The sequence below is a fragment of the Dreissena polymorpha genome, chromosome 2 (genome assembly GCF_020536995.1).
Source record: "Dreissena polymorpha isolate Duluth1 chromosome 2, UMN_Dpol_1.0, whole genome shotgun sequence".
NCBI lineage: Eukaryota > Metazoa > Mollusca > Bivalvia > Myida > Dreissenidae > Dreissena > Dreissena polymorpha.
In genome coordinates, this window is record NC_068356.1 from 98083805 (window position 1) to 98110802 (window position 26998).

Sequence of the window (26998 nt, forward strand, 5' to 3'; positions counted from 1 at the left end):
ATCCGGAAACCATTTTACTATTTCGGGTCACTGTGACCTTGACCTTTGACCTAGTGACCTTAAAATCATTAGGGGTCATTTGCGAGTCATGATCAATGTACCTATGAAGTTTCATGATCCTAGCCCCAAGCGTTCTTGAGTTATCATCCAGAAACCACGTGGTGGACGGACCGACCGACAGACCGACATGTGCAAAGCAATATACCCCCTCTTCTGCATAAAAAATGATGTACAGACCTAACATCAGACGGACTGGTGCAAATCAATATACCCCCACTTCTTGAAAAAAGGCCATGGAATAGGTTGTCTAACAGTAGATCAATTGTCAGCCTAGAGATCTGCATGCCCCTTTTTTAATTACCTGGTACTTAGTCTGGCGGCATTCTCAAGATAATTTCTAAAGACACCAAGTTTTGCCTAGGAAACTGACCCGTGAGTGTGTCTCAATAAACCTTTAGACTTTTAATGCAATTAAGACATTTCAGCTAATTTCATAGTTGAACACACAAACATTATGTCAAAGGAATATGACCACAAGGCATATGGAAATTATTCGAACTTAAACACATTGAGTTGCACTTTTATTTCACGCCTTTGTTTACTACAAAGCTTCAAGAAGGTCGAAGACATCTCCAATGGTCTGCTGAAGAATCCAGTATGTCTGAAAATTGGGAATTGAATGGTAAATTAAATGTACATGTAATTATATTGTCAATGTATGCTATAAATTATGCATGCATCATATTTCAAATAAAAGACAATATTTACTGACAAATGTTTAAAATTGTGTAACATAGGTTTTTTCCTTGTTGGCATAAAGTGTACACTTTCTTTTCAAAGTAAAAAAAAACGGTCAAACTAATTGTTAAAGAGTTTATTTCCATGACCTCATATCAATCTAATGTACATTCTCTTGGCATATTCAATGAAATTCACAATACATGTATACTTTGTGTGTCATCTTTTTCACTTGAGCTCTTTGATTTAAGTGCCACATCATTATCAAAATGCATAGAAAGATCCCATTTTAACAAACAAATAAAGCCATGGTCATTTTGTCCTGCTTATGCTAGGAAAAATGTGTAGATAATAAAATATAAGTTTACCATTTTGGAAAATATTTGATGAAAATTTGTTGATAAAGGCCAGTATGCTTAAACAGTTAGACTTCTTTAATTGTAGTAAAGGACATACAAGTTTCAAAGGTGTATGTTTGGATTTAAGTTAATATGTTATATACATGAAATTCAATATAAAAAATTTCACCCCACACACTGAGTCTGGGCCATTTTCAAAGCCAGGATTAATATGCAAACAATTCTAGTACACAACCACAAAATGATGTTACATGCAAATATTACTACCCTTTGTCATTTTGTTTCGGACAGGATTTTAATAATAATTTAACAATTAATATATCATATATGACATATATGAAACATTATAATTATAAATATTTTTACATATATATATAGGATCTGGCACGAGTTGTCATATCATACCATATTTTATTAAACGAGTTCAGGAATTTTGTTAGTAAGCGAGCCTTTGGCGAGCTTACTAACGAATTTCCTGGACGAGTTTAATAAAATATGGTATGATATGACAACGAGTGTCACATCTTTTATATCACATGCTTTTAAATGAGCAAATTAAATAAATATTTACGCAAACATAATGATCAAATCCCGAATGTTGTTTACATTTGGTGACGTCATTTGACGTTGCAACGTCATTTCAGCAAAATAACAAAATGTGATTGGTCAATAAACGAAAACTAAGCCAATGAAAACGTTTATAAATGTTGTATTACACATGTGAAATAAAAAAAAAATGTAATGGTTGTATTACATGGGAAACAGGGTAAAGCATGTGATAAAAGTCTATATCAATCATGTGGCCCCTAAGGTATTTTTTAACCCAGGCGTATGATTAGAACAAACTAAGTAGATGACCACTATACCATGTACCACGCCAAATACTAAACACCTTATTACACATGATAATCTATAGAAAAAGATTTTAAGACTTATTAACAATATTAGTTTATATACATCTGACCCATGTTGCCAGTTTTGACCCAAGGAGCATTATTTGAACACACTTCAAGGCTTTTTTTCCTGATTTTGTGGAGTGGCTTTGACCCCCCATTTTGTGAAAACAAGAGGGTCTGAAAGGCCCAAAGTCGCTCACCTGAGATAACAAGATATTATTGGGACAAATCTTCTGACCAAGTTTCACGAAGATCGGAAAATAAATGTGGCCTCTAGAGTGTTAACAAGGTTTTACTATAGCCATATAAGGAAAAATGCCCCGCTCCCTGGCAGCCATGTTTTTCAACCAACCGGCATCATTTTGAACTCATCCAAGATATTATCAGGATAAATCTTCTGAACAAATTTCATGAAGATTGGACAATACATGTGGCCTCTAGAGTTTTAAATAAAATATTATATAAACGAAATATTCTAAGCATGTCAGAAAGCAAAAACTGTTGTATTTATTTGTTTGTTTGTCATCCTGAATAGCAAACGCGTCAAAATAAAGTATGTTCAGACGATGTTCAATTTTCATTGTTTATTGTGTCTGAATGTTTGAGAAAACTACAGAAATCTAAGAAAAACGACAATTACCAGAGTACATAAGGAGACTAAGCGGGTACTTTGCGCATAGTTATCATTAATTTTGATATTATAAAATATGAGAATATACCTTGATTTTCGTCATTAAGCGAGAGCTTTTTCCGCCATTTTGTGCGTACGATGTACTTTTGTGATCACGTGATTCCCCGCAGTGTTGGCAGCCATGTTTTTCAAGCAAAGGTTACCACTTTTCAACTCATCAAAGATATCAGTGGGACAAATCTTCTGAGCAAGTTTCATGAAGATCTGAATATAAATGTGGCCTCTAGAGTGTTAACAAGGTTTTACTAAAGCCATATAAGGATAAATGCCCCGCCCCTTGGCGGCAATGTTTTTCAACCAACCGACATCATTTTCGAACTCGTCCAAGATATTATTAGGATGAATCTTCTGACCAAGTTTCATAAAGATCAGACAATAAATGTGGCCTCTAGAGTGTTAACAAGATTTTACTAAAGTCATATATAACCATATAAGGAAAAATGCCCCGCCCCTTGGCAGCCATGTTTTTCAAGCAAACGTAACCATTTTCGAACTCATCCAAGATATCATTGAAACCAATCTTCTGACCAAATTTCATGAAAATTGGACAATAAATGTGGCCTCTAGAGAGTAAACAGGGAAAATGTTGATGTCACACAACGGACAACGCATGACGGACAACGGACGACGGACAAAAGGCGATCACAAAAGCTCACCATGAGCACGTTGTGCTTAGGTGAGCTAAAAATGAGTAGAGAACTGTTCAAAAGTGTGAAAAAATGAGTCGCAAACTTTCTAAAATTGCAAAATTTAAAGTAGCAAACCTCTTGAAATTGTGGAAATTTTAGTAACATACTTCCTAAAATTGTGAAAATTTGAGTCGCGAATTTACCAAAATTGTCAAAAACGGCCATTCTCACCAAAGGACAAAAAGCCCTGCACTTAGCATATGAATACCCTATGATGTTACAAACAAATTATTAAACCACTGATCCTTGCAGTTTCACTGAAGATTTTTCGAGTTTTTTTTACTATATCAGTATATATTATTCATGTGGCTACAGAGGCGTTGTCAATGTCCACCCCTTGGACATGATTTGCACAAACTTTGTACAAGGCCTGTATCTGATGTCATATATAAAACATCAAAGCTCTAGGATTTAATTTTTCAGAGAAGATTTTCTATGTAATTTACTACAAAAGTCTATGTTAATCGTGTGACTTTACAAAATATAATTGTGATATAATACTGACCCAAAGGTCTCAAGAGATTTACAAGATTTGTTTCACTTTTATCTATTGTTATATCTAGAGACCCACATTTATAAGCAGTGGATTGGAACAATTTGAACAAATTTGAAAGAGGCTCACCCAAAGATCTTTCCTATTTAGTTATCTGCCCAGTGGTTTTGAGGAGATGTGGTTTGAATAAAATGTTAACATACATCTGACAACTGACAACACATGACTGACAAAATGTTTTCCCAAAATGTAACAATTTGCACTTCACCGTTGAGCTACAAAAACGCCCACTATGAAATCATGATGGGGGGAACAGCATTAAATATATAGGACTACCACTTACTGCACAATAAACTTTCTCATCATATTTCGCCAACAGAGCCTCATCCTTGGTTTCATCCGAAGACGTTCTCATTTTGTAAGCTGCAGAAAAAAAGTAGGTTTCCTCCCTGGGTGCAGCACTGGTGGCAGGGGGTGATGCCTCTTTGCCGCCTTTCCTGTCCTTGTTTGTCTGCATATTTAGAGATTAGTTATTACCATTTTATTCCTGAATAGTTTATAGCTTGTTTAAATGCAACTTGATTCATAGAATAAAGTCATATACATGAAACTCAAAAGACCTAACATATTCTGAGATGGTGGATTTCAAGAATAATAAAAGTTCATTATAAAACATAAATATTTAATTTCTAGGCACACTTTTATTTTTAAACTTGGCTTAGATATCATAAGAACAAATGTTGAGTGTAAGGTTCATGAATTCGAGTTGAAATATGACTTGAAGAGTGATACAAAGCTTTTTCTTAATTTGACCTATTGACCTAGATTATCAACATGAGCACAATGTGCTCTGGAGAGTCATAAACGGTGAGCTTTCATGCTCCATATTTTCCCATTTCTGTTTCAAAACAATTTCTTTCTGTTTATCATAACTGTGCAGGGCCATTTTAAAATAAATAATACAATATTATTGCTAAGACTCTGCATTTTGGGCTGGAAATTATATGTTTTATGAAGTTTGCCATATTCATAATGACACCATGAACACTTGTGCTTAATACATGTATTTGTAAAATACCTTTTTAACTGTTTGTGTTGCTTTTTGCATCTGGCCAATATCAGCTTAGAGGTTTTATAAAAATACACTGCCTAACATTGCAAAATTCTGTCTTTATTTGTTCTGTAGTTCAACTTGTAGTGATATGATTGTTTTCATTTGAAATCTTGCTATGTGTTGTTCCAAGTGAATATTGATTATAATTTAAAGCATTTTTCTATAAGAAACCAACGAGCTCTCAATTAACAGTAAAGCAAACTTTAGTTGACAAAATGCATAATTATAAAGTTTTTTCATAATTTCAAAGTAAGTTAACATACATGTAAGGAGAGAACAGTATGACCAAACAAAACAAGTGCTTTCAAAACTGGTATGTAACCTTAAATCAACTCAGACCGATGGTTTCATGTAATGCTCAGAGCTTCACACATTGTTGAGCGTTAATCAATATCTCTAATCTTTTGTTGCATCAAAGGAAACCAACCTTGGCTTTATCCTTAGATTGTTTCTTTTTGTCAGTTTCCACTTTGTTCTTAACTCTCTCCTTTGGGTTCAATTCCAGTGTGCCTGCTAGAATGGTTGCCTGTGTAACCATGGTGTCTACTGCAGACTGGAGAAGTAAAGACCTGCAACAATAAAAACAGGATTTAATTAAAGAATCAACAAAAGCTTTCCATAAGAAATGTTAAACTATTGAGAAATCCCAAATGTTCCGTGCTAATGTACAATACATTTACATATGTTGTTTCTCCTTCCAAATGATAGATGTCAGCCTCAACCTATCTCTTGAAATAAATGTGTTGTCACTAAAGATTTAAAATAGTGTACAGGGGCTGCGATTTTTATTAAGAACACATAAGAACTACATTGAGTTGTTTAATAATAAATGTTTTATAACCATAATGCAAAAAATATTTGGATTATGCCATACATATTTTTGCAACAGAAAAGAGAACTTTGTTCTTCTAGTTTGGCAGATGACTGCACGAGGGCAATCAGGTCAGACCCTACACTGTCCAATATAAAGCCAGAAGATATTTCGTTATCTTCTTAGCAAAATGGGTAGCTCCTGGCCAGACTGCACAGATACATAGCTTGTCTGTAGGTACTTTGGATGCCACAGGTATAAGACCCATTTTCCCATAACATGTGTCATTCAGTTTAGTTTAAACCTATTTATTTTAGCTCCATTGCATAGAAAGCCTATGGCTTATTTGAAACACTCTCGAGTCCGTTCCCTGGGACTAGAACCAGAACTTGGTGTCTATGGGGGAAATATGAAGAACGCTCCCACAGTGGTGATCCAACCCATGACCTCGCGATCGCTTGGCGGACATCATATCCACTACACCACTGTGACCTTTAAATGTGTCGATAAGGCGCGTCAACTAAATATTTTTGCACTTACACTAAAAGAATACGCATCTGTGTGTCTGAAGCAAAAGGCTTTAACGGTCTGAAACTCAGGATGCCGATCTCTTGATACAGAACAAGAAGAAGGTCCTCTTTTCGTCGAAAATTTATATCCTCTTGTGTCAGAACTATTTCTTTCAGAAGGTTACTTCCTGGTATGGATGTCCCGACAGAATTGGCACCCTTGTTCATCACCTCTGGAACAACTGGTTCCTTGCTGCTAGCATTGGTTGGCATTTTTAACAGCAGCTGAAAAAACACTTAGAATTTTATGTTGCTTTAAAACAACTCAGGTGGAAAATAATTGCTTATTGCGCATAAGTATAATTTAATAAATGATTGTTATTCTTTTGATTTACTGCCAGTAATTAAAATCATGCCAAATTTATTTTGAATCCAACAATCAGTGAGTATAATGTTGTTTTGTCTTCACTGCTGTCCTTGATTGTAACAAGTCAATTCATTTAATTGACATCTCCGCCAAAAATGAATATTGTGACAGAATGACTGACAGACAGATTCTATATCCCTCTGCCTTTGGCGGGGGATAACAATACTAGGGAAAAATCAATTGCAAAAAGCAGAGCTTTCTTGGGGTTAGCACATTATTTGACCATAACCGGACTGGTCTAGCTTTTAAGCAGCATCCTGCACATTTTCCAACATTTCTTTGGTATTCTAACTGCTTGTTTACCTTCCAAAGTTTGGCAACTGACAATACCAGGGGGACATTGTGGGTGGCTTCCCTTTTATGACTGCTTGCATAGGTAGTCTCCCTTGGCTTCAAACTTTCCACTGCAGTCTTATACATCATCTGCAGGGTTGACACGCTTGTCCCATGATGGTTAAGCTGAAAAAATTAACAGTTTAACTGAAATAAACATCCGGAGGATAATTTCTAGAACTAGTCACAAAATAATCTCAGCCCCTCCCCCGGCTGCATGTTGTGACATGCTACAAGTGGAAATAATAATGTAAGAAATTATAACAAATTACTACTTTTTGTAGATGCACAACTTCATATAAAATACATATGCAAGTTTAAATCCTCTTCGTTAAAACATATGGGCGGTCTCTATGAAACAGATGGGCAGTTTCTAGGAAACAGATAGGCAGTTTCTAGTATACCCCACTCTACTGTCACAGAATGACATCTTAGATGTGTATTCCCTTGTTTTGAACTACTTATAGAGATAAAGTCAAAAAAGGAATGAGTGATGACTTGGTAAATACTGAAGAAAAAGGAATGTTTTTATTACTCAGCACTTATTCTTCTCAGCGTTGTGATTCAAAAAAGTAAATGTTGTTTAATATAATATATAATTATACCTCGCATGACGTGACAGACCAATGGATGGAAGATGTTTTACAAAATTACTAAATGGGCCTGAATAGGCTGATGTTCCCGTTTGGGTAATAAAAATATGATATATATCCAATTACAGAGTTTTCAAGCTGCTATTGACAATTGACACTTCCACATTTGTCATTCATATTGAAATTAACTTGCAATATATACCCATCATTTCCCGTGGACATCAAGTTTTTAGCAGCTAAATCATTGAGCGCATGAGTTTTGTTTTTTGTTTTTGATCATAAAATGGAAATGTGATGTTTTGGATTTGGGATGAAAAGTAATTTTTAACTAGGGAGGCGTTAAAATGGCAAATCCTGGATCTATTTAGATAAACAAATAGGTATATAATTAGGCACTTACTGGAATAGAATATACATATACTTGTGCATCATACATATCCCTACTTTTAACAAGAACGGACAATATTGGCTATCAAACTTGTAAAACACATGTTGAAGTTAGAAGCAAAGTGCTTATGCATAAAAAGATGCCATTTTGAAATCTATGGCAATGCCTACTGTGGTACTATACTTACACCAGGATTTCTAAGCTCAAAAAGCTCCTCACAACTGTGGAGAGGGATTTGTTCCCTGATTGTCCCACTAAAGGAACCTTTCAAAATGGCGTCATTGATGATTTTCTGGGCTATATTTAGACAGATCGTTTGGATTTGTCGTTTGGAAATGATGTTCTACAAGGCAAAAGTAAAGACATGATATTCACTGATTTATCATTGTAAAACTATCACAAATAAAACCATATGAATAAAACCTGTATCTGAGCACAGTGGAATTAAGTAAAGCCTTGTAACTAAGGTGACTTATCATCCTGTAGCTCTTTGTTAGTTCTGTTACACGGCACATAACTCTGAAATGTGTGGGTCACTGGCCATTGGCAAGTTCATGTCAAACCCATTAATACATCACAGCAATGATACTATTAAGTTCCAATTTAATCACTTAATAAAGTTTTAATAAACCAAACAAAATGAAGTCCCACTCCAGAGGAAGTCAAGAGAAGCAATAAAGTACTTTCTGGGAAGTCAAGAGAAGCAATAAAGTACTTTCTGGGAAGTCAAGAGAAGCAATAAAGTACTTTCTGGGAAGTCAAGAGAAGCAATAAAGTACTTTCTGGGAAGTCAAGAGAAGCAATAAAGTACTTTCTGGGAAGTCAAGAGAAGCAATAAAGTACTTTCTGGGAAGTCAAGAGAAGCAATAAAGTACTTTCTGGGAAGTCAAGAGAAGCAATAAAGTACTTTCTGGGAAGTCAAGAGAAGCAATAAAGTACTTTCTGGGAAGTCAAGAGAAGCAATAAAGTACTTTCTGGGAAGTCAAGAGAAGCAATTAAGTACTTTTTTACCATCTAAAATATCTTTACATTATCATAGTTTTATTTGTGCTCAGGTGAGCTAAAACCATTACCTCAACATCCAAAATATCTTGCTGATAGGGCTTATCGTCTGACACGACAACTTTGAACATAAACTTGATTTTTGCTCCAAGTTCTAATTCAGGGATCGTTTTAAGTAGCCACGTCTCTGTGAAAATCCCAGGTTCCATGGTTTTGAAAAGCATGGGCACGTAGATTTTGTCCCTTGGAAGAATGACACCTAGAAAAAAATTGACAGCAGGTGTACAATGATTTATTTACAGCTATTTGAATTTTAAAACAATAACTGCTAAATTGTAAACATATTTTGTTAGAGTTTGCAGTAATAATTGAGCAGTTTTGTAGATCCTTTATATTTAAAACTCTAAACTGATCTGTTTGTCAATAACGGATAGGGATGGCCAATAAAGGGCCATAGAACAGTTTTAAATAAGCATATGACTTTACAGTTAACTGTTAAAAATATAAAATCATGAAAATAAATCCATCAACAAATGGATAGACAGGAAAAACTATATTGCAACTTCTGCAAAGTCTATTTTTTGTGTGCAACTGCAATCTTGTCCCAGTAAATCCAGTATGTTTCATTTTAGAACAAAATCATAACCCACCATCGTTGTCATTAAAATAGAAAGGTCTTCTCTGTTTCCGGGTGACACCAAAGTTGACAGGCTGGTGAGCTTTCTAGCAAGATAGTGTAGAAAGACTCGAGTAAAGAGGTGTAACAGCAGAACAGAAACAAAATGAAGATGCATGAAGAGAAAAGTATAGTAAAGAAGCAAGAAAGAGAGAATATAAAGAATGAAGAGGTGTAATGGGGAAATAAAAGAAGAGTAAAGAAGCGTGGAAGGTAGAAATTGAATAATGAATAAATAAGCAAGAATCAAGTTAGTGAACAAATCAATAAGAAAAAAAATAACAAAAGAGGATAAACATAAAGAATAGAGCAAGCTATCTTAAAAGTTTGGGAGTAAGAAAAAGGAGTTTAGCAATTTGTTCATAAAATTGTTTATAAAAACATATCACCAACACGCAAACAACAATCTTACCAGCCAGTTGAATTTGACAGCTGTTGATCCTACGTTTTCAATCACAGCATGTGCTCTGAGGACCTTCCCAACTTTTCCTGTCATCATGATAATGGTTTCCTTAGCAACTGCATCATTTTGACCTTGAGAACATTGGTTCTGCTTTCCTTTAACACTTTCGTTCATTACTAGTTCAACACTCATTGTGTTACCTGATAAACGTGAACTACGGTTGCTGGGGAATTCAGAGTCTATTGCATTTTGGTTGTTCTGGAAACCTGATTTACTTGCATTTTGGTAGCCAGTAAGTCCAGAGCAACTCGCACTCTTGTTGCTAAACAGCCCTGTTGCACTTGCATTTTGGTTGCTATGGAAACCTGTCATATCTTTTTGAATTATAATGGGCCTGGCTATTTTATACCTCTGTCTGTTGCTGTGCTCAAATGACTTGAAATTTGTGACATGGTCGCTGAAGAATACACTCCTCTCAAATATGATTTTGTCTTTGGGAAAAGTGTCACTATTGTTGCCATGGTTACCTCTATATGTCAAGATGGTTCCACCAATACACAGGGCTGGTCCTTTCATACTGGAAGTATGAAGTGACATTTAAATTTTTGATTACAATTGATAGAATGTTAAAAGAATAATGATATATGCAAACACATATTTGATTATTTTTTTCATTTTCTTCTGATCCTTTTAGTAAAGTTAATTAAACAACAATTACTTCTTTAGGGATGGCATAACATGAAACAAGAGGGCCATGATGGCCCTGAATCGCTCACCTGACTAACCTTGCTACATCAACTTAAATTCTGTCAGACCCATATACAATCCCAAGCCAGATTTCATCAATTAATACATTCTGACAAAATTTCATTAAGATGCGATGAAAACTGTGACCTCTTTCATCTACACAAGGTTTTACTAGAATTGGCCTGGTGACCTATTTTTTGACCCCAGATGACCCATATACGATCCAAAATCAGATATTATCAAGATAAATATTCTGACCATATTTCATTTATGATTAAGATCAGATTAAAACTATGACCTCTATTGTCTACAGGTTTTTCTATGATTTAACCTAGTGACCTAGTTTTTGACCCCAGATGACCCAAATACAATCCCAACTCAGGTTTCATCAAGATTAACATTATGGCAAAAGTTTATTAAGTTTAGATGTAAATTGTGACCTCTATTGTCTACACAAGGTTTTTCTATGATTTGACCTAGTGACCTAGTTTCTGACCCCAGATGACCCAAATACAATCCCAATCCAGATTTTATCAAGATAAACATTCTGACCAAATTTCATAAAGATTGGATGAAAACTGTGACCTCTATTGTCTACACAATGTTTTTCTATTATTTGACCTAGTGACCTAGTTTTTGACCACAGATGACCCAAATACAATCCCAACCCAGATTTCATCAAGATAAACATTCTGACCAAATTTCATAAAGATTGGATGAAAACTATTACCTCTATTGTCTACACAAGGTTTTTCTATTATTTGACCTAGTGACCTAGTTTTTAACCCCAGATGACCCAAATATAATCCCAATCCTGATTTCATCAAGATAAACATTCTGACCAAATTTCATAAAGATTGGATGAAAACTATTACCTCTATTGTCTACACAAGGTTTTTCAATTATTTGACCTAGTTTTTGACCCCAGATTACCCAAATACAATCCCAAACCAGATTTCATCAAGATAAACATTCTTACCAAATTTCATAAAGATTGGATGAAAACTGTGACCTCTACTGTCTACACAAACAAATTGTTGACGGACGGAAGCCCGCACGCACAACAGACGCTGGACATCACACTGTCACATAAGCTCACCATGTCACTTCATGACAGGTGAGCTAAAAATTGGAATTCGATATTTGACTTTTTATTGAATTAACTTCTCATATATAAGCATAATTTGTATTAACTTCTTTAAATTGTGTAGCCTAAGCGAAAAATAAACAAGATCCATTTTTATTATACTTTAAAATAAAATAAAAAAAATTCACACATAATTTTATAATCGCTGAGATAAAATTTAATTAACATGAGCTATAATAAGAAGATGAGTGATTGCACTTCTACAATATTTTATTTTGTTTCTGTTTTCAAAAATCATAAACAGCTAACAATATTGGTTTTTATTTAATGCTTTCCTATGGTATACATAAAAATATCAGTGAATTGAAACTGATATTTCACTGTTTCAAACAGTGAAAAATAATAGTGAAAATTACTGATTATTTTCATTATTTTACCAGACCTATTTTTAGATATCTTTTATTTCCCCATTGCGACTCCCAATTGAAGGCAGTTTTACCAAGGGCAACTACTCTGCATTAATGTTTAATAAAACATACGGATGAGCTTCCATTTAAAATACATGGGGGGCGCCAAATGGGGAAATATATTGTCCGGAATGGCAAAAAAACAAAAAAATCCTAAAAACTGACAAATCTCTGTCAATTGATATGCGTTAATTAATAATTTAAATGTAACCTTTCTTTGGGCTGGCCCTCCATCCAGGAGTTTTTCAATTTCATGTAGAGGTCATGTGGTGTTTCATTCGCATCACATTTGTCTGGCAAGAGATACTCCACTTCTCTCAAATTGCCTCCCTTTGAAAAGCCTGAATGCTCCCCCTTGCCATCAGCCTCATTTTTCTGGTTTGTATTCAGTATAATGGAATGCCCAAGTATCTCTAGCTGCTTGAAAAGCTGACAATGTAAATACATCAAAATATTCACTAAATCTGTCAGAAATGTCCTGAAAAAGAATGCATGTAGTTGTATACAGGCTGATGACGAAGGCTATTAAGCACACAAAACCCCTGTGCTTGCATTTGAAAATATGGGGTACCCCTGTGCCTATATTTGAAAATATTTTCTTTTTGTGCTTGTTTCATCTTGCAAGTATTGTAAATAAAAATATAGAAACATAACATTTATAACTCTATAGACCACTATTGAAAACTGGGGAAATTAACATCTGAGCTCAACAATCACATGGGGAAAGGCCAGGTTACATATAATGGTAAAGAGGTTAGAAAGGATGAAGAATTGGTCTGTGCTCTGTTAAAAGGGGGTTAAATGCATGTGCATGAAGTGTTGTCCCATATTAAAGCCGTTTCAAAGAGTGTGACTCAATTGCTTTAAGGCTCCAGCATTCATATGAAAGGAACATGATGTAATATGGGAAATAGTGTAAAGATGCCAACATAATGATTTCCCCACACCTTTAAGGCAGAAACTACTCTTTGGTGTAAGCCCCTGGAAGAAAAATTATACCTAAACACTTATATAAATGACATAATTACACTCACTTCTTGGTTTGCAATCATTATTCTCCCACCTTGCTGCCCTACAACAGCCAGAACTTGTCTGCAGTACTCCGAATCAGCCAGTTTGACTGGTTCCAATTTAAATGTCTTTCCTGAAATTTAAGAAACAACATTTCACAAAGTGTTCATGGTGAACTTGTGATCACCTTTTGTATGTCATCTGTCGGTCCATTGTCAACATTTACCATGTAAACACTCTAGAAGCCACATCTTTTGCCCAATCTTGATGAAACTATATCCGGACATTTTTCTCCGTGGTATTTCTGCAGCATACAAAAATGGATCCCATACATTGAACACTATATCCCTGACGGTACATTGAAAATATGTATCTGAGGGTGTAGGGCATGTGGCTATAGTGAAACCATCTAAACGCTCAGCAAGTAACAATTCGTGACAAATCTTCATGAAACCTTCTCTGAATATTTGCTTTAATGATATATCAATTAAGTTAGAAAATGGTTCCGGTCTGTTGAAAAACATAGCTGCAACATTCTAAGGCTTATGTTTATGAAACTTGCTCAGATAATTTGCCTTGATGATATCTGGGTTTGTTCCAGAGGTCACATTGTTTGCTCAATCATCATGAAACATGCTAGGAATATTTTTCTAATGAGATATTGGCTTAGTTCTCAAATGGTTCTTAAACCATGGCAAAAACTGATCAAAACAGTTCAGGTCCGTTCATTTCTCAGTTGAGTAACCTATGACCTTTGACTCTCTTCCTTAGAAGTAAATGGCCATAATTCAAAAGAGCTGAATGTGAACTGGCTTCTTATTGATTTGGCTGAGATTTTATTTCCATTAATATTAATATCAATTTTCATGAAGATCCGATTTTAATTTTTTGCGTTATTCAGCAGCTATTGGAGTTACACTGTTTCAATATGTCCTACAGCCCATTTGAACATTTTTTAAGTGCATGCTTTTGAAGAGGAAACAATCACTGTTTGTTTTAGGACTGATAAATTCTGACCCAAACCAACCTTTCTCTGACATGAATGAGTCTGCATCGCCACTCATGACCGGTGACAATGGAGGGAAACCTCTCTCTGATCTTGTCAGAGTGGCACTGAAACAGAAGTTAAAGCCAAAACAAATGAGCTGAGCTCTGTGAAAAGGGGGTATAATGCATGTGCGTAAAATATTGTCCCAGATTTGCCTTTGCAGTCCACACAGGCTAATCAGGGACAACACTTTCTTCTTTTATGATATTTATTGTTTCAAGAAAGTATCTTCAAGCAAAAATCAAGTATAGGCGGAAAGTGTCGTCCCTGAGTAGCCTGTGTGGACTGTTTGACCTTGAAGTATGACCTTGACCTTGAACTTCCACCACTCAAAATGTACAGCTTCATGAGATACACATGCATGCCAAATATCAAGTTGCTATCTTCTATATTGCAAAAGCTATGGCAAATGTTAAAAAAAAATTTTGACGGACGGACAGACTGACATACTGACGGACAGTTCAATTGCTATATGCCACCCTACCGGGTTTCATAAAAATGATAGAATATACACAGTATATATGCTGATTGGATGCCTTCAAGGGATGATTAATGTAAGAAAATCTAGTTTTAGAAATAAATTCATGTGTTTAAAAAATGTTATTGCATCATTTGGTTACCAGTATTAACAGTGCTTACTCATGTAATAGGAAACAAACTTAGTTTTTATTTAAGTAATAATGTTCCATTGAACATTTGTGTTTATAGGGTAAAAAATGTGACTAAAAGAGTTCTTACAAGCTTTATCCACACTTTGACCTTGTGAATTTCAACCTGATGATCCAGTTTCAAAAAGTCAGTAAAATCATTTAACCATTTTCTTAACCAAATAATTGGAAAAAATGTGACCTCTTGTTTTAAAAGCACTAAATGGACAAAAGGTGATGACAAAAGATCAACTTTGGAAGGTTTTGAACCACAAGTGAGCTAGATAATGTAACACATCATACGCAATCTGCTTAGAGCCAATTTGTTCTTCTTGTTTCCAGAAGCAAACGTCTGGCTCATTGTGGTGTAAGATGCATTCCAGCTGGTCTACAAAGGCCTTCTTCTGAAGGTAATGGTCACTCTTATGCATAAGGAGCTGGTCTATATGGCAATTCAATTTCCCTATAAATGATAAAAGCGATATTCACGAGTTTCTATAGATGAATCACTTTACAATTTCAATTCACTTAATTACCCTATACCTCTAAGATACATATTTTCACGCATGTGTAGTGCCTTACAAAGTTATATTCAATTTAAGAGCTTTCTTACTAGATAATTTTTTTTTAAGGCTTCAACTCCAAACCTTAGATACTGATGAGCAGCAAACAGCATAAAACCTGAACAGACTGCGAGTTACTCACAGGATGTTCTGGTTTTGTGCTGTTTTCACATCGCAATATTTACGTTGCTTCTAAGTGGGAAAGGGTTAAGATAAATAATTATTTTCCATGATAACCGTACAGATTTTCTATTAAAACATACAAATTTTCATGTGATTTTATTTCTTTCCATTGCTTTTTAATGTTATCCACATTCAATGGATGAACTGGAAAATTTTGCAGAAATAAAAGCATTATGGCAACACAATAATGTCGTTTCAGTATAAAAATAATAATAATTTGTTGGTTTTAGTGTTTATGCTTCAATAATGCATCATTATATAAATATGTCTTATGATTTAAGACTGATGAAATCCAGAAAATTATCCGAAACACACACTATTGGTGTAAAGAATGTGAGTTTCTTTCAAGCTTGTATCATGATATGAAATTGTAGAAGAAATAATAGTAAACAGGCTCTAGATGACTTACTGGCAAGAAAGCGCTGGTTGCGCCTACGAGTCTTCATTTGATTTGTCCAGTTCTGTAAAGCAAGCTCCTCCTACAAGTTATCAAAATGTTTGCATACGTTTTTACACTACTTTTAGTGGATTGGTAAACTATAAGGCTCTGAAATGCTCACAATTTTTGTCCACATAATTGATATTGAGCCTTGCACTGGGAAAATGGGGCTTAATGCATGTGCTTAAAGTGTTGTCACATATTGGCCCTAGCAGTTCAAACAGGCTAATTAGGGACAACACTTTCTGCTTTAATGGAAATTTGCCTCTAAAGAAAGTCCCTGCTAAAAAATCCAGTTTAGGCCGAAAGTTGTGTCTCTGAAATTACACTTCACGAGGATACCTTTGGCTCTGTTTTCTCAGAGCGACGGTAAATTGTAAGAGATTCTAGAAGCATAGTTTCAAAATAACGCTGTTCAGTTTCATTCACTCAGCTGTAAGGCAGGCACATTTCTGAATTCTGGTCTCATTAAACATAAAAAAGCATTGCCGAAATGTTTCATAAAAAAAGACTTTGGTATGAACATGTTTAAAGATTATAAAATCTTAATAAACTAGTTCTTGAATAGATTTTCCAGAAAATTTAACCCCATGTTTCCGTTTTCTGGAACACAAAATATTTGTCTTTATATTCTGACCAGTAAATCTTAAGTTAAGGAAGATCAAAGATACTTAATTAATAAATTTGGGGCCTGATCCCACCTTTAGTACTGGCTTGGTTACACGGTTGTTTCCTATGAAATGTTCCAGAGGTTTCACGGAAATTGACACTTTTTCTTCACATTCTCTCTTTAGAACCTGAAAATATACAAATAACAAGAGCTCTGTTTGTGAAACACAATGCCCCCTACTGTGCTTTGAAGCCGCAAGGCAGCTATTTTAGAAACAAGGTTGTATTTTGAATGTAAAGGTCACAGTGACCTTGACCTTTGACCTAGTGACCTCAAACTATGACTGATTGTAGATCTCAATGAGATGCATGCACATGTAAAGTTTAAACAGCATACACCCAAGAGTTTTTATTTTATGAGCAAGGTTAAAGATTTGGGACGGACACACACATACAATGACAGACAGGCTAAAAACAATATACCCCGATAATTCGATCTGGGGGCATAAAAATACCTTTGAATATAATGACAAAATGACAAAATTACCAACCAACATGGTTATAAGAAAGTTGGAACAAAAAGAATTGTCCTTGATCTAAAACATTCTTTTACAAATATTGTTGTATAATTACATTTCAATTATATATAATCCTCTTTCTACATGTACTTCTTATTCATACACAATATGACACATTTAAGTTATGCTGCAATTTTTGATAAAGTATAATCGTCAAGCAGCAACCTCAGTGGTAAGTCTCAATAATTCTACTAATCTCCTTTCAAACTTTTTCATGAATTTCATTGTAAGAACACTTTGGTCAGAAATCCATATATATGGTAAGCTAAGTATGCAGTCTTAACTATAACTTGTTGTAAGATCTTCCACAAGATAGGGCTCAGGTTCAGTATAACTTGTTGTAAGATCTTCCACAAGATAGGGCTCAGGTTCAGTATAACTTGTTGTAAGATCTTCCACAAGATAGGGCTCAGGTTCAGTATAACTTGTTGTAAGATCTTCCACAAGATAGGGCTCAGGTTCAGTATAACTTGTTGTAAGATCTTCCACAAGATAGGGCTCAGGTTCAGTATAACTTGTTGTAAGATCTTCCACAAGATAGGGCTCAGGTTCAGTATAACTTGTTGTAAGATCTTCCACAAGATAGGGCTCAGGTTCAGTATAACTTGTTGTAAGATCTTCCACAAGATAGGGCTCAGGTTCAGTATAACTTGTTGTAAGATCTTCCACAAGATAGGGCTCAGGTTCAGTATAACTTGTTGTAAGATCTTCCACAAGATAGGGCTCAGGTTCAGTTTTAAATCTAACATCCCAAAACGTAGAGTGGATATAAATGCCCAACTACAGACAACACAGGACAGCACCTTTATGCCTAGAGGTCACCAAGCACTCATCATTTCATCTAAATTGCCCTTGGTCCCATCTGGGTCATATGCCGCCAACCAGCTTTCTCTCACCAAGCTCTAGAGACTATTATTTTTGTGCTGAGGTAATAAAACATTCTATACTTATAAGCTCACTTGTAAGCCTTTTTGATTGACGCTGGCATGTTGTAGGAACATCTCCCAGTCGCCCAGGATGCTGTGCCGGATTATCTCCCCTTGTTTGTTGTACCGGGGACCCTTGAATTCTGCAATTTGTTAAGTGTTCTTATTGCACATTCTAAAAATATATTTTTTATAAACTCCACAAACAGTAAACATAGCATAATTCTTGTTTTTGTCAGCTACCATTATAAGATATATAAGCCGACCTATCAAAAACTGTGCTCCTTGCATAATTGTTAAGTGTTGTCCCATATTATAAGTTGCAACACTTTCCACTTCTATGGTATTTTATGTTAAAAGGAAGTCTCCTCTTAGTGAAAATCAACTTTAACAGAAAAGAGTTGTCACTGATTAGTCTGTGCAGACTGCACATACATTAGCCTCCATTCTCCCAGAGCCTTGCTTTTATGAATTACAAAAACGCTTTGATTATGGCTGGGTTCCCTACCATTTAACTCACCATGTAAAGCATGAGACTTAATACTCACCTTTCCACTCTGCTTGCTCTACACAGGGCTTCAGGACATGGAAGGTTTGCATCTGCCTGGAGATCAACAAATACAAGCCTGTCATTTTTACACATATGAGTTGTGTTCTAGGAAAACAGGGCTGAATTCATGTGCGTAAAGTGCCGTCCCAAATTACCCTGTGCAGTCTGCAAAGGTTAATCACTTTCTGCTTTTATGGAAATTTTCATATAAATTGAGTCTCTTTAACAAAAATCCATTCCCAGGGAAAAAGTGTCATCCCTGATTAGCCTGTGCAGTCTGAGGGACAGAACTTTAGGCACACGCATTAAGCTCAGTTTTTCCAGAACCTGTCTCATATTTTCATACATCTGACACAACATTCTTATGTATAATGGTCTAATGGATATGGGGGATGCGTGATGGTCTAATGGATATGGGGGATGCATGATGGTCTAATGGATATGGGGGATGCGTGATGGTCTAATGGATATGGGGGATGCGTGATGGTCTAATGGTTATGGGGGATGCGTGATGGTCTAATGGATATGGGGGATGCGTGATGGTCTAATGGATATGGGGGATGCGTGATGGTCTATTGGATATGGGGGATGCGTGATGGTCTAATGGATATGGGGGATGCGTGATGGTCTAATGGATATGGGGGATGCGTGATGGTCTAATGGATATGGGGGATGCGTGATGGTCTAATGGATATGGGAGATGCGTTATGGTCTAATGGATATGGGGGATGCATGATGGTCTAATGGATATGGGGATGCGTGATGGTCTAATGGATATGGGGGATGCGTGATGGTCTAATGGATATGGGGGATGCGTGATGGTCTAATGGATATGGGGGATGCGTGATGGTCTAATGGATATGGGGGATGCGTGATGGTCTAATGGATATGGGGGATGTGTGATGGTCAAATGGATATGGGGGATGCGTGATGGTCTAATGGATATGGGGGATGCGTAATGATTGTAAGGTCCCAGGTTCAATCCACACACAGCATTATTCTATATTCAAGATGAACATCTAGTCAGTGATTTTCAATTACAGTAAAAGTAAGACATGACCCAAATATGCAAACAAAAGTTTTCAAAGTACTATACATGATGCTTATTTCAGCTCACCCTAACTTATATGGCACTTACTTGATCTCACCTTAACTTATATGGCACTTATTTTAGCACACCTTAACTTATATGGCACTTATTTTAGCTCATCTTAACTTATATGACACTTATTTTAGCTCACCTTAACTTAAATAGCACTTATTTTAGCTCACCTTAACTTAAATAGCACTTATTTTAGCTCACCTTAACTTAAATAGCACTTATTTTAGCTCACCTTAACTTATATGGCGCTTATTTTAGCTCATCTTTACTTATGACACTTTTTTTCACTCACTTTAACTTTTATGGCACTTATTTTAGCTCACCTTTACTTATATGACCCTTATTTTAGCTCACTTTAACTAATATGACAATTATTTTAGCTAACCTTAACTTATATGACACTTATTTTAGTTAGTTTACAAAGCAGTTATGTCAGTAGACCTGCACTTACATATTTTAAACTCTGAATAAGTGGTGTTATAATTGTTCAGTTCAACTGTACTTACTTTGCATGTTCTGGTACTCGAGTCTTTTTCACAAAAACATCAATAATCTCTGGGGTAGGGGGAATCACATTGGAATCAATGAAGTTGATTTCTTTGCGGATCTGAAAAGATTAATATGAAATGACAAATTATATAATCATTTGATGTTTGAGGTCTGAAAAGAATGTTAACATTTGACCAAACAGTAATAAAGCACCCACAAGTTGATCCACAAGTTTATTATTTCAAGTTTATTTTATCCATATCAGTACAATTGAGCACACATTTCACAAAAATACATTGATTAATATATACTTTTTTAACAAGGCGCTACACAAATACAAAATGTTATTTCATTTCAGGAAGAGATTATCAATATGTGATGCAGCAGAAAAGAAGAACTGATATTGTAAATTTTCAACAGCAATTCGTGGAAAATTCCATTTCAATATGAGCTTGCAAACATATTTCATGATCTCAAAAACCATTTAAACCACAGTATGGAAGAACAGGTATTAATGCATGTGCTATAAGTGTCATCCCAGATAAGCCTGTGTAGTGCGCACAGGTTAATGAGGGAGAACACTTTCTGCATAGACTGGATTTTTGTTTAATAGAGACTTTCTTTAAACATAAAATTCCATAAAAGCATTGTCCCTGATAAGCCTGTGCAGAACACATAGTCTAATCTGGGATGACACTTTAAGCACAAGCATTAAGCCCAGTTTTCCCAGAACACAGTTCAAATAGTGTCTTCCAGTGTTCAATAAAGCCAACAGACGACACTATTCGGTTCAATGGAGTTTTGTTTAAAGGAGGTCTATTCTTAACCCTTTGCATGCTGGGAAATTTGTCGTCTGCTAAAATGTCGTCTGCAGAATTTCTAAAATTAGCATTTTCTTCTATTTTTTTCAAAGAATACTATCATAATAGCAAACAGTTTGGATCCTGATGAGACGCCACGTTCTGTGGCGTCTCATCGGGATCCAAACTGTTTGCAAAGGCCTTTAAAATTCGGTTCCCGCACGGAAAGGGTTAACAAAAATTCAGTGAATGCTGAAAGTGTTGTTACTGATTACACTGTTGAGACTGAACAGGCTGATCTGGGACGACACTTGAAGTAGGTGATTTAAGCCCAATTTTTTCCAGAACGGAGCTCATTTATTGGTTGGCAGTTTAATAAATTTTCGTTTTACCATAGAGATGGGTTGGCTAGCTCAGTTGGTAGAAAACAAGAGCACATATGACCTGGCCACATAACTTCTGTGGTGATTGGTCAGATGTTTCAACAGCCATTCTGCCTCTACTTCAAATTGAAGTAGAGGGCAGTTGTCACTTAATGGCATTTGTATGTTCACAAGCATACCCAGAAAAGGTGTGACTATGTTAATTTACCTGACTTGAAATGACTAAAATATTGTTGTAAAAGTGAAAAAAAATCCAAACAAGTTAAAACAAATTACCACAGAGGCTCTTTCCCTCTTCAATTCCAAGGATGCCAACTCGTCGTCCCAGATCGCTATTTTCGGAATTGTCTGATGTACAGTTAAACTTTTCTTCCCGTCCACTTCTTGTTCTGGATGAGACTCCTCCTTGATACGCTTAATGCGTCCAGCAAACTTCATGGCTAATAGAAATAAAAGAGCCGTGCTCTGTGAAAAGGGGGTTTAATGCTTGTGCAAAATGTGTTGTTCCAGATTAGCCTGTGCAGTATGCACAGGCTAATCAGGGACTACACTTTCTGTCTAAACTGGATTTTTGCCAAGAAAAGCTTTCTGTTAATAAAAAAAAACACCATAAAAGCTGAAAATCTTGTCCCAGGTTAATCTGGGACAACACTTTACACACATGCATTAAACCACATTTTCACAAAGCACAGTCCAAATACGTTTTAAATCAAAATCTATTGACTTTCACTCTCCTCAGATTTTTTTACCCTAGTTAAATGTCAATAAATGTTTCACTAACAAAGCTATACTATTTGGAAAAGTATAAAATAATTATAAAATCAAGACATACCAGAGGGCCATGATTGCCCTAAAGCACTCAACTAAGATCCAAGTACACCAATTGTTGAAGACTGGACTTGTTGACCTTGTTTTTGCTCCACTTAACTATGTTTCATCAATATTAAATCATAAATCTGGCTTTTAAAGAGGTAATATGGGGTTTAGAAGATGACACAGTGACCTAATTCTCAACAAATGTGAGACAGATTTGTAATTGGCCTAGATATTGTCCAGATAAACATTCTGGCCAAGATTCAGTAAGGTTGAGTGATTCATGTCGCTTTCAGAGTTGACAAGGTTTTTCTATGATTTGATCTGGTTACCTACTATTTGGACCCACATGACCCAGCTTCAAACTTGGCCTTGATATTATCAAGATAAACTTTCTGACAAAGTATGGTCAAGAATGAGTCATAAATGTGGCCTCTAGAGTGGTAACAAGGTTTTACAAAAGATTTGACTTGGTGATTAAGTTTTTAAAGTACATTAACCAGATTTAAACTCTGCTTATATATCATAAAGATCATAAAACAATGTGACAAAGTGTCAGATAAAAAACCAGGGCCTCTTGTGTAAAAACCAGGGCCTCTTGTGTTAAAACCAGGGCCTCTTGTGTTAAAACCAGGGCCTCTTGTGTTAGGGCCTCTTGTGTTAAAACCAGGCCTCTTGTGTTAAAACAAGGGCCTCTTGTGTTAAAACCAGGACCTCTTGTGTTAAAACCAGGGCCTCTTGTGTTAAAACCAGGGCCTCTTGTGTTAAAACCAGGGCCTCTTGTGTTAAAACCAGGGCCTCTTGTGTTAAAACCAGGGCCTCTTGTGTTAAAACCAGGGCCTCTTGTGTCAAAACAAGGGCATCTTGTGTTAAAACCAGGGCCTCTTGTGTTAAAATCAGGGCCTCTTGTGTTAAAACCAGGACCTCTTGTGTTAAAACCAGGGCCTCTTGTGTTAAAACCAGGGCCTCTTGTGTTAAAACCAGGGCCTCTTGTGTTAAAACCAGGGCCTCTTGTGTTAAAACCCTGGCCTCTTGTGTTAAAACCAGGGCATCTTGTGTTAAAACCAGAGCCTCTTGTGTTAAAACCAGAGCCTCTTGTGTTAAAACCAGAGCCTCTTGTGTTAAAACCAGGGCCTCTTGTGTTAAAACCAGGGCCTCTTGTGTTAAAACCAGGGCCTCTTGTGTAAAAACCAGGGCCTCTTGTGTTAAAACCAGGGCCTCTTGTGTTAAAACCAGGGCCTCTTGTGTTAAAACCAGGGCCTTTTGTGTTAAAACCAGGGCCTCTTGTGTTAAAACCAGAGCCTCTTGTGTTAAAACCAGGGCATCTTGTGTTAAAACCAGGGCCTCTTGTGTTAAAATCAGGGCCTCTTGTGTTAAAACCAGGGCCTCTTGTGTTAAAACCAGGGGCTCTTGTGTTAAAACCAGGGCCTCTTGTGTTAAAACCAGGGCCTCTTGTGTTAAAACCAGGGCCTCTTGTGTTAAAACCCTGGCCTCTTGTGTTAAAACCAGGGCATCTTGTGTTAAAACCAGAGCCTCTTGTGTTAAAACCAGAGCCTCTTGTGTTAAAACCAGGGCCTCTTGTGTTAAAACCAGGGCCTCTTGTGTTAAAACCAGGGCCTCTTGTGTAAAAACCAGGGCCTCTTGTGTTAAAACCAGGGCCTCTTGTGTTAAAACCAGGGCCTCTTGTGTTAAAACCAGGGCCTCTTGTATTAAAACCAGGGCCTCTTGTGTTAAAACCAGCTAAATGTTGAGATTGAACACCTTATGAGTCACGACATAGACGGTCAATAACAGCTCAGGTAAGCTCAAGTTTGAACAATGAATTTCATATTAATCTGGGAATCATTGCATGCAAAATGTAAATCACTACCACTAGGTCATTCAGGCTTTCGAAAAAAAGACGTACAAAAACTATGCAAGTAATACTCAAATTGTGCAATTATTTAGAAAACTGTTACAAACAAATTATAATATTTTCCAATTTTGAATGATTAAACCATAAACATATATACTGATATAAACTGATATAAACTGAATTGAAAGGGGATTTACATCTGGTTAGTCAGTGATTGGTTGATAATAAGTTGTCTCTGCATTTAGGTAAGACGGAGTCTATTCTTTTTGGTTCTAGGCATAGAATCAGGTCGAACCCTTCTCTCGATATTTCTTGTAATGGTACCATTATTGAATCTACATCTTCAGTCAAATACCAAGGGGCTACATTGGATCAAACTTTGTCCTTTCAAACCATGGCTCGTTCAGTCATTCAGAAGGCCAACTTCAGGTTAAAATATCTATATAGAAAGAAAGAATATCTCACCCAGCAAACCAAGAAACGTCTTGTTATGTCTACTCTTTGATCCAATGTCATTTTGATTTTGTTTGCTCTATATGGTACTATAGTCTCACCAAAGTAATACAAAATAAGCTCCAAACCACCCAGAATAAGTTATTGCGGTTTGTCCTACATGTAGGTCTCGATGCAAGGGCACATTTTGGGCCAGAACACTTTTGATTGCTCAACTGGCTACCAGTCAATAAACATGTAGACCAGATTGTTCTTGGCCATATGTTTAAGATTAAAAATGGTTTGATCCCTGACTATATGGGAGAACATTTTATTCCGCAGGCCTCTATTCATTCATACAGGACCAGGTCAACTCAAAAAGGTGCATTTGCTGTCCCCAAAGTCAAAGGTTTCGGGTCAAAGTCCTTTTGTTACAGGGGATGCTCATTATGGAACAATTTGCCCTCCAGTATAACACAGATTGATAGATTGACTGTTTTTAAGTCGTCTTTAAAAACTCATTTATTAGAAAATCTATAACTTTTTATGTGTATTGTTTGTTTTTTTGGATTAAGGAATCATTTCTAGCCATCAATTCTTATCAATATTGATCCTATCTTCCATAAATGTTATGCATTCTCCATTTTTATAAGTGCCACTCTATGTCCTGCAACCAACACAAAGGACCACAATGGAAATATGGGTTTACTCATTTTTGTGTTATCCTTGGTGTTGGTGTGTATGTCATGGTATATTTATCTTCATGTATGTGATATTTTTGTATTTTGTACATGTTGTATGCATTCCTTGTCGAAATAAATCTATCTATACATGTTCTTAAAATTGTTCTCAGTCAGTACTGTCATTTTACTTGTTTTAATATAATAATGCAAACCTTCTTTTCAGTATCTATGACATTTTTTTATTGTTATTTTGCCAAATTATGTTCTTTTGATACAGGTCAAAACACCCACCCCAAAAACTTTTTCAGGTCATGCCATGCATGAAGAACGTAATTTAAGGAAATCTCAAGATGAGAAGCCAACTTGTGTACAGACCCATAAAAGTATTGCAAAAACCGTTTAAAAACTATCAAATGGGTGAACTTTTTCTCTTAAGGTTATTAAAGAGGGGACACAAGGTCATTATTCACAAAATACTAATGGAGATCTTAAGAAAAGGAGGAAATTAGCTGAAAGAAGGTAAAACAACTTACCTACAGCAATTTTACCAATAGCCAATCCCATTCCTTTCCCCGATTTCACACTACTTGAGCTTGGGATCTTATTCAACTCTCCGCCATCTTTGTTTTGTATGATTTGCTTCACAGCTTTGACTGGAGTCATGGCATTCCCTACAAACAATAGAGATTTATATTCTAACTTGTTCATTATTATATGCTAGCAATTATTGTGTTAATTATTCCTGGTTTATTTAAGTTTTAGCATCAATATGGCGTAGTTCAATATCAATGTCTTTTTACATGTCTGAAAGTATTTTCTGCAATAATGCAATAGTTATCCCTATGTGTTCCAATTTCAGATAAAACAAACGAAATCAAAAAGTAGAATAATATACTGCTGGTCTCTCTTTGCTTATCAATCGGAATCGCTGGGGATAAATTCTTCTGTCCGGACTCTGGTCGGGACGTCATTTCCAAAATTTTCAGCAGTGCCCCTAGAATGAAATTAAAAGCAAACTTTTGTTTGTATAAACCGTTTAATCCAAAAAATGACCATGAATTATACATGTATGCATCATAGTACGTGCATTTAAAAACAACCTCCATTCAAAAACATATAAATGATATATTAAACAACTTATCATTAGAGGAAGCGCTAGCATAGATAAACATTACTCACTAGCAACAGTCCGATTCCACTCATTCCGTTATAAGGAAACCACCCGCCTATTAATGAAACTGAATTCGTAGTGTTTCATTTATTTACATATTTATGTTCATACATAAGCTTATTATTACGTAGATTTACCTTAAGAATGCGTGTTTCTTTAGACTTCAATGATTCCAATTAAATGACCATAAACCTTACGCAATAATTCTACTTTCGTTTCTGTTTCCCGCGGAAACGTCACAATAGTGACTGGTTATTTTATATTTGAATTTGTTCAAGATAGCTTGATAAAAC

The 26998-nt window shown here is 35.8% G+C and overlaps 1 protein-coding gene across 1 annotated transcript; it reads right to left on the minus strand.

Annotated features, from left to right (window-relative positions):
* Nucleotides 1–568: 568 nt before the first annotated feature.
* LOC127868180 (MYCBP-associated protein-like) lies at nucleotides 569–26954 on the minus strand. Its single transcript, XM_052409818.1, has 22 exons — nucleotides 26843–26954; nucleotides 26430–26528; nucleotides 26068–26205; nucleotides 22028–22191; nucleotides 20586–20686; nucleotides 18976–19031; nucleotides 18461–18570; nucleotides 17016–17111; nucleotides 16285–16354; nucleotides 15433–15592; nucleotides 14462–14547; nucleotides 13458–13567; nucleotides 12635–12852; nucleotides 10132–10699; nucleotides 9694–9766; nucleotides 9115–9302; nucleotides 8229–8384; nucleotides 7031–7186; nucleotides 6332–6585; nucleotides 5408–5549; nucleotides 4210–4377; nucleotides 569–661 (listed from the first exon to the last, which is right to left on the minus strand). Exons 2-22 carry the CDS (start codon nucleotides 26503–26505, stop codon nucleotides 602–604), a joined length of 3150 nt encoding a protein of 1049 aa, XP_052265778.1. The 5' UTR covers nucleotides 26506–26528; nucleotides 26843–26954; the 3' UTR covers nucleotides 569–601.
* Between the last annotated feature and the right edge of the window lie 44 nt (nucleotides 26955–26998).

Excerpts from the sequence above, each read along its gene's own strand:
- LOC127868180 (XM_052409818.1), bottom strand. The coding sequence starts at position 26,505 with ATGACGTCCCGACCAGAGTCCGGACAGAAGAATTTATCCCCAGCGATT. Across the intron at positions 19,032-20,585 it reads CGAGTACCAGAACATGCAAA|GCAGATGCAAACCTTCCATG; the intron begins GTAAGTACAGTT and ends GTTGATCTCCAG. Across the intron at positions 8,385-9,114 it reads AAGATATTTTGGATGTTGAG|AACATCATTTCCAAACGACA; the intron begins GTAATGGTTTTA and ends TTTGCCTTGTAG.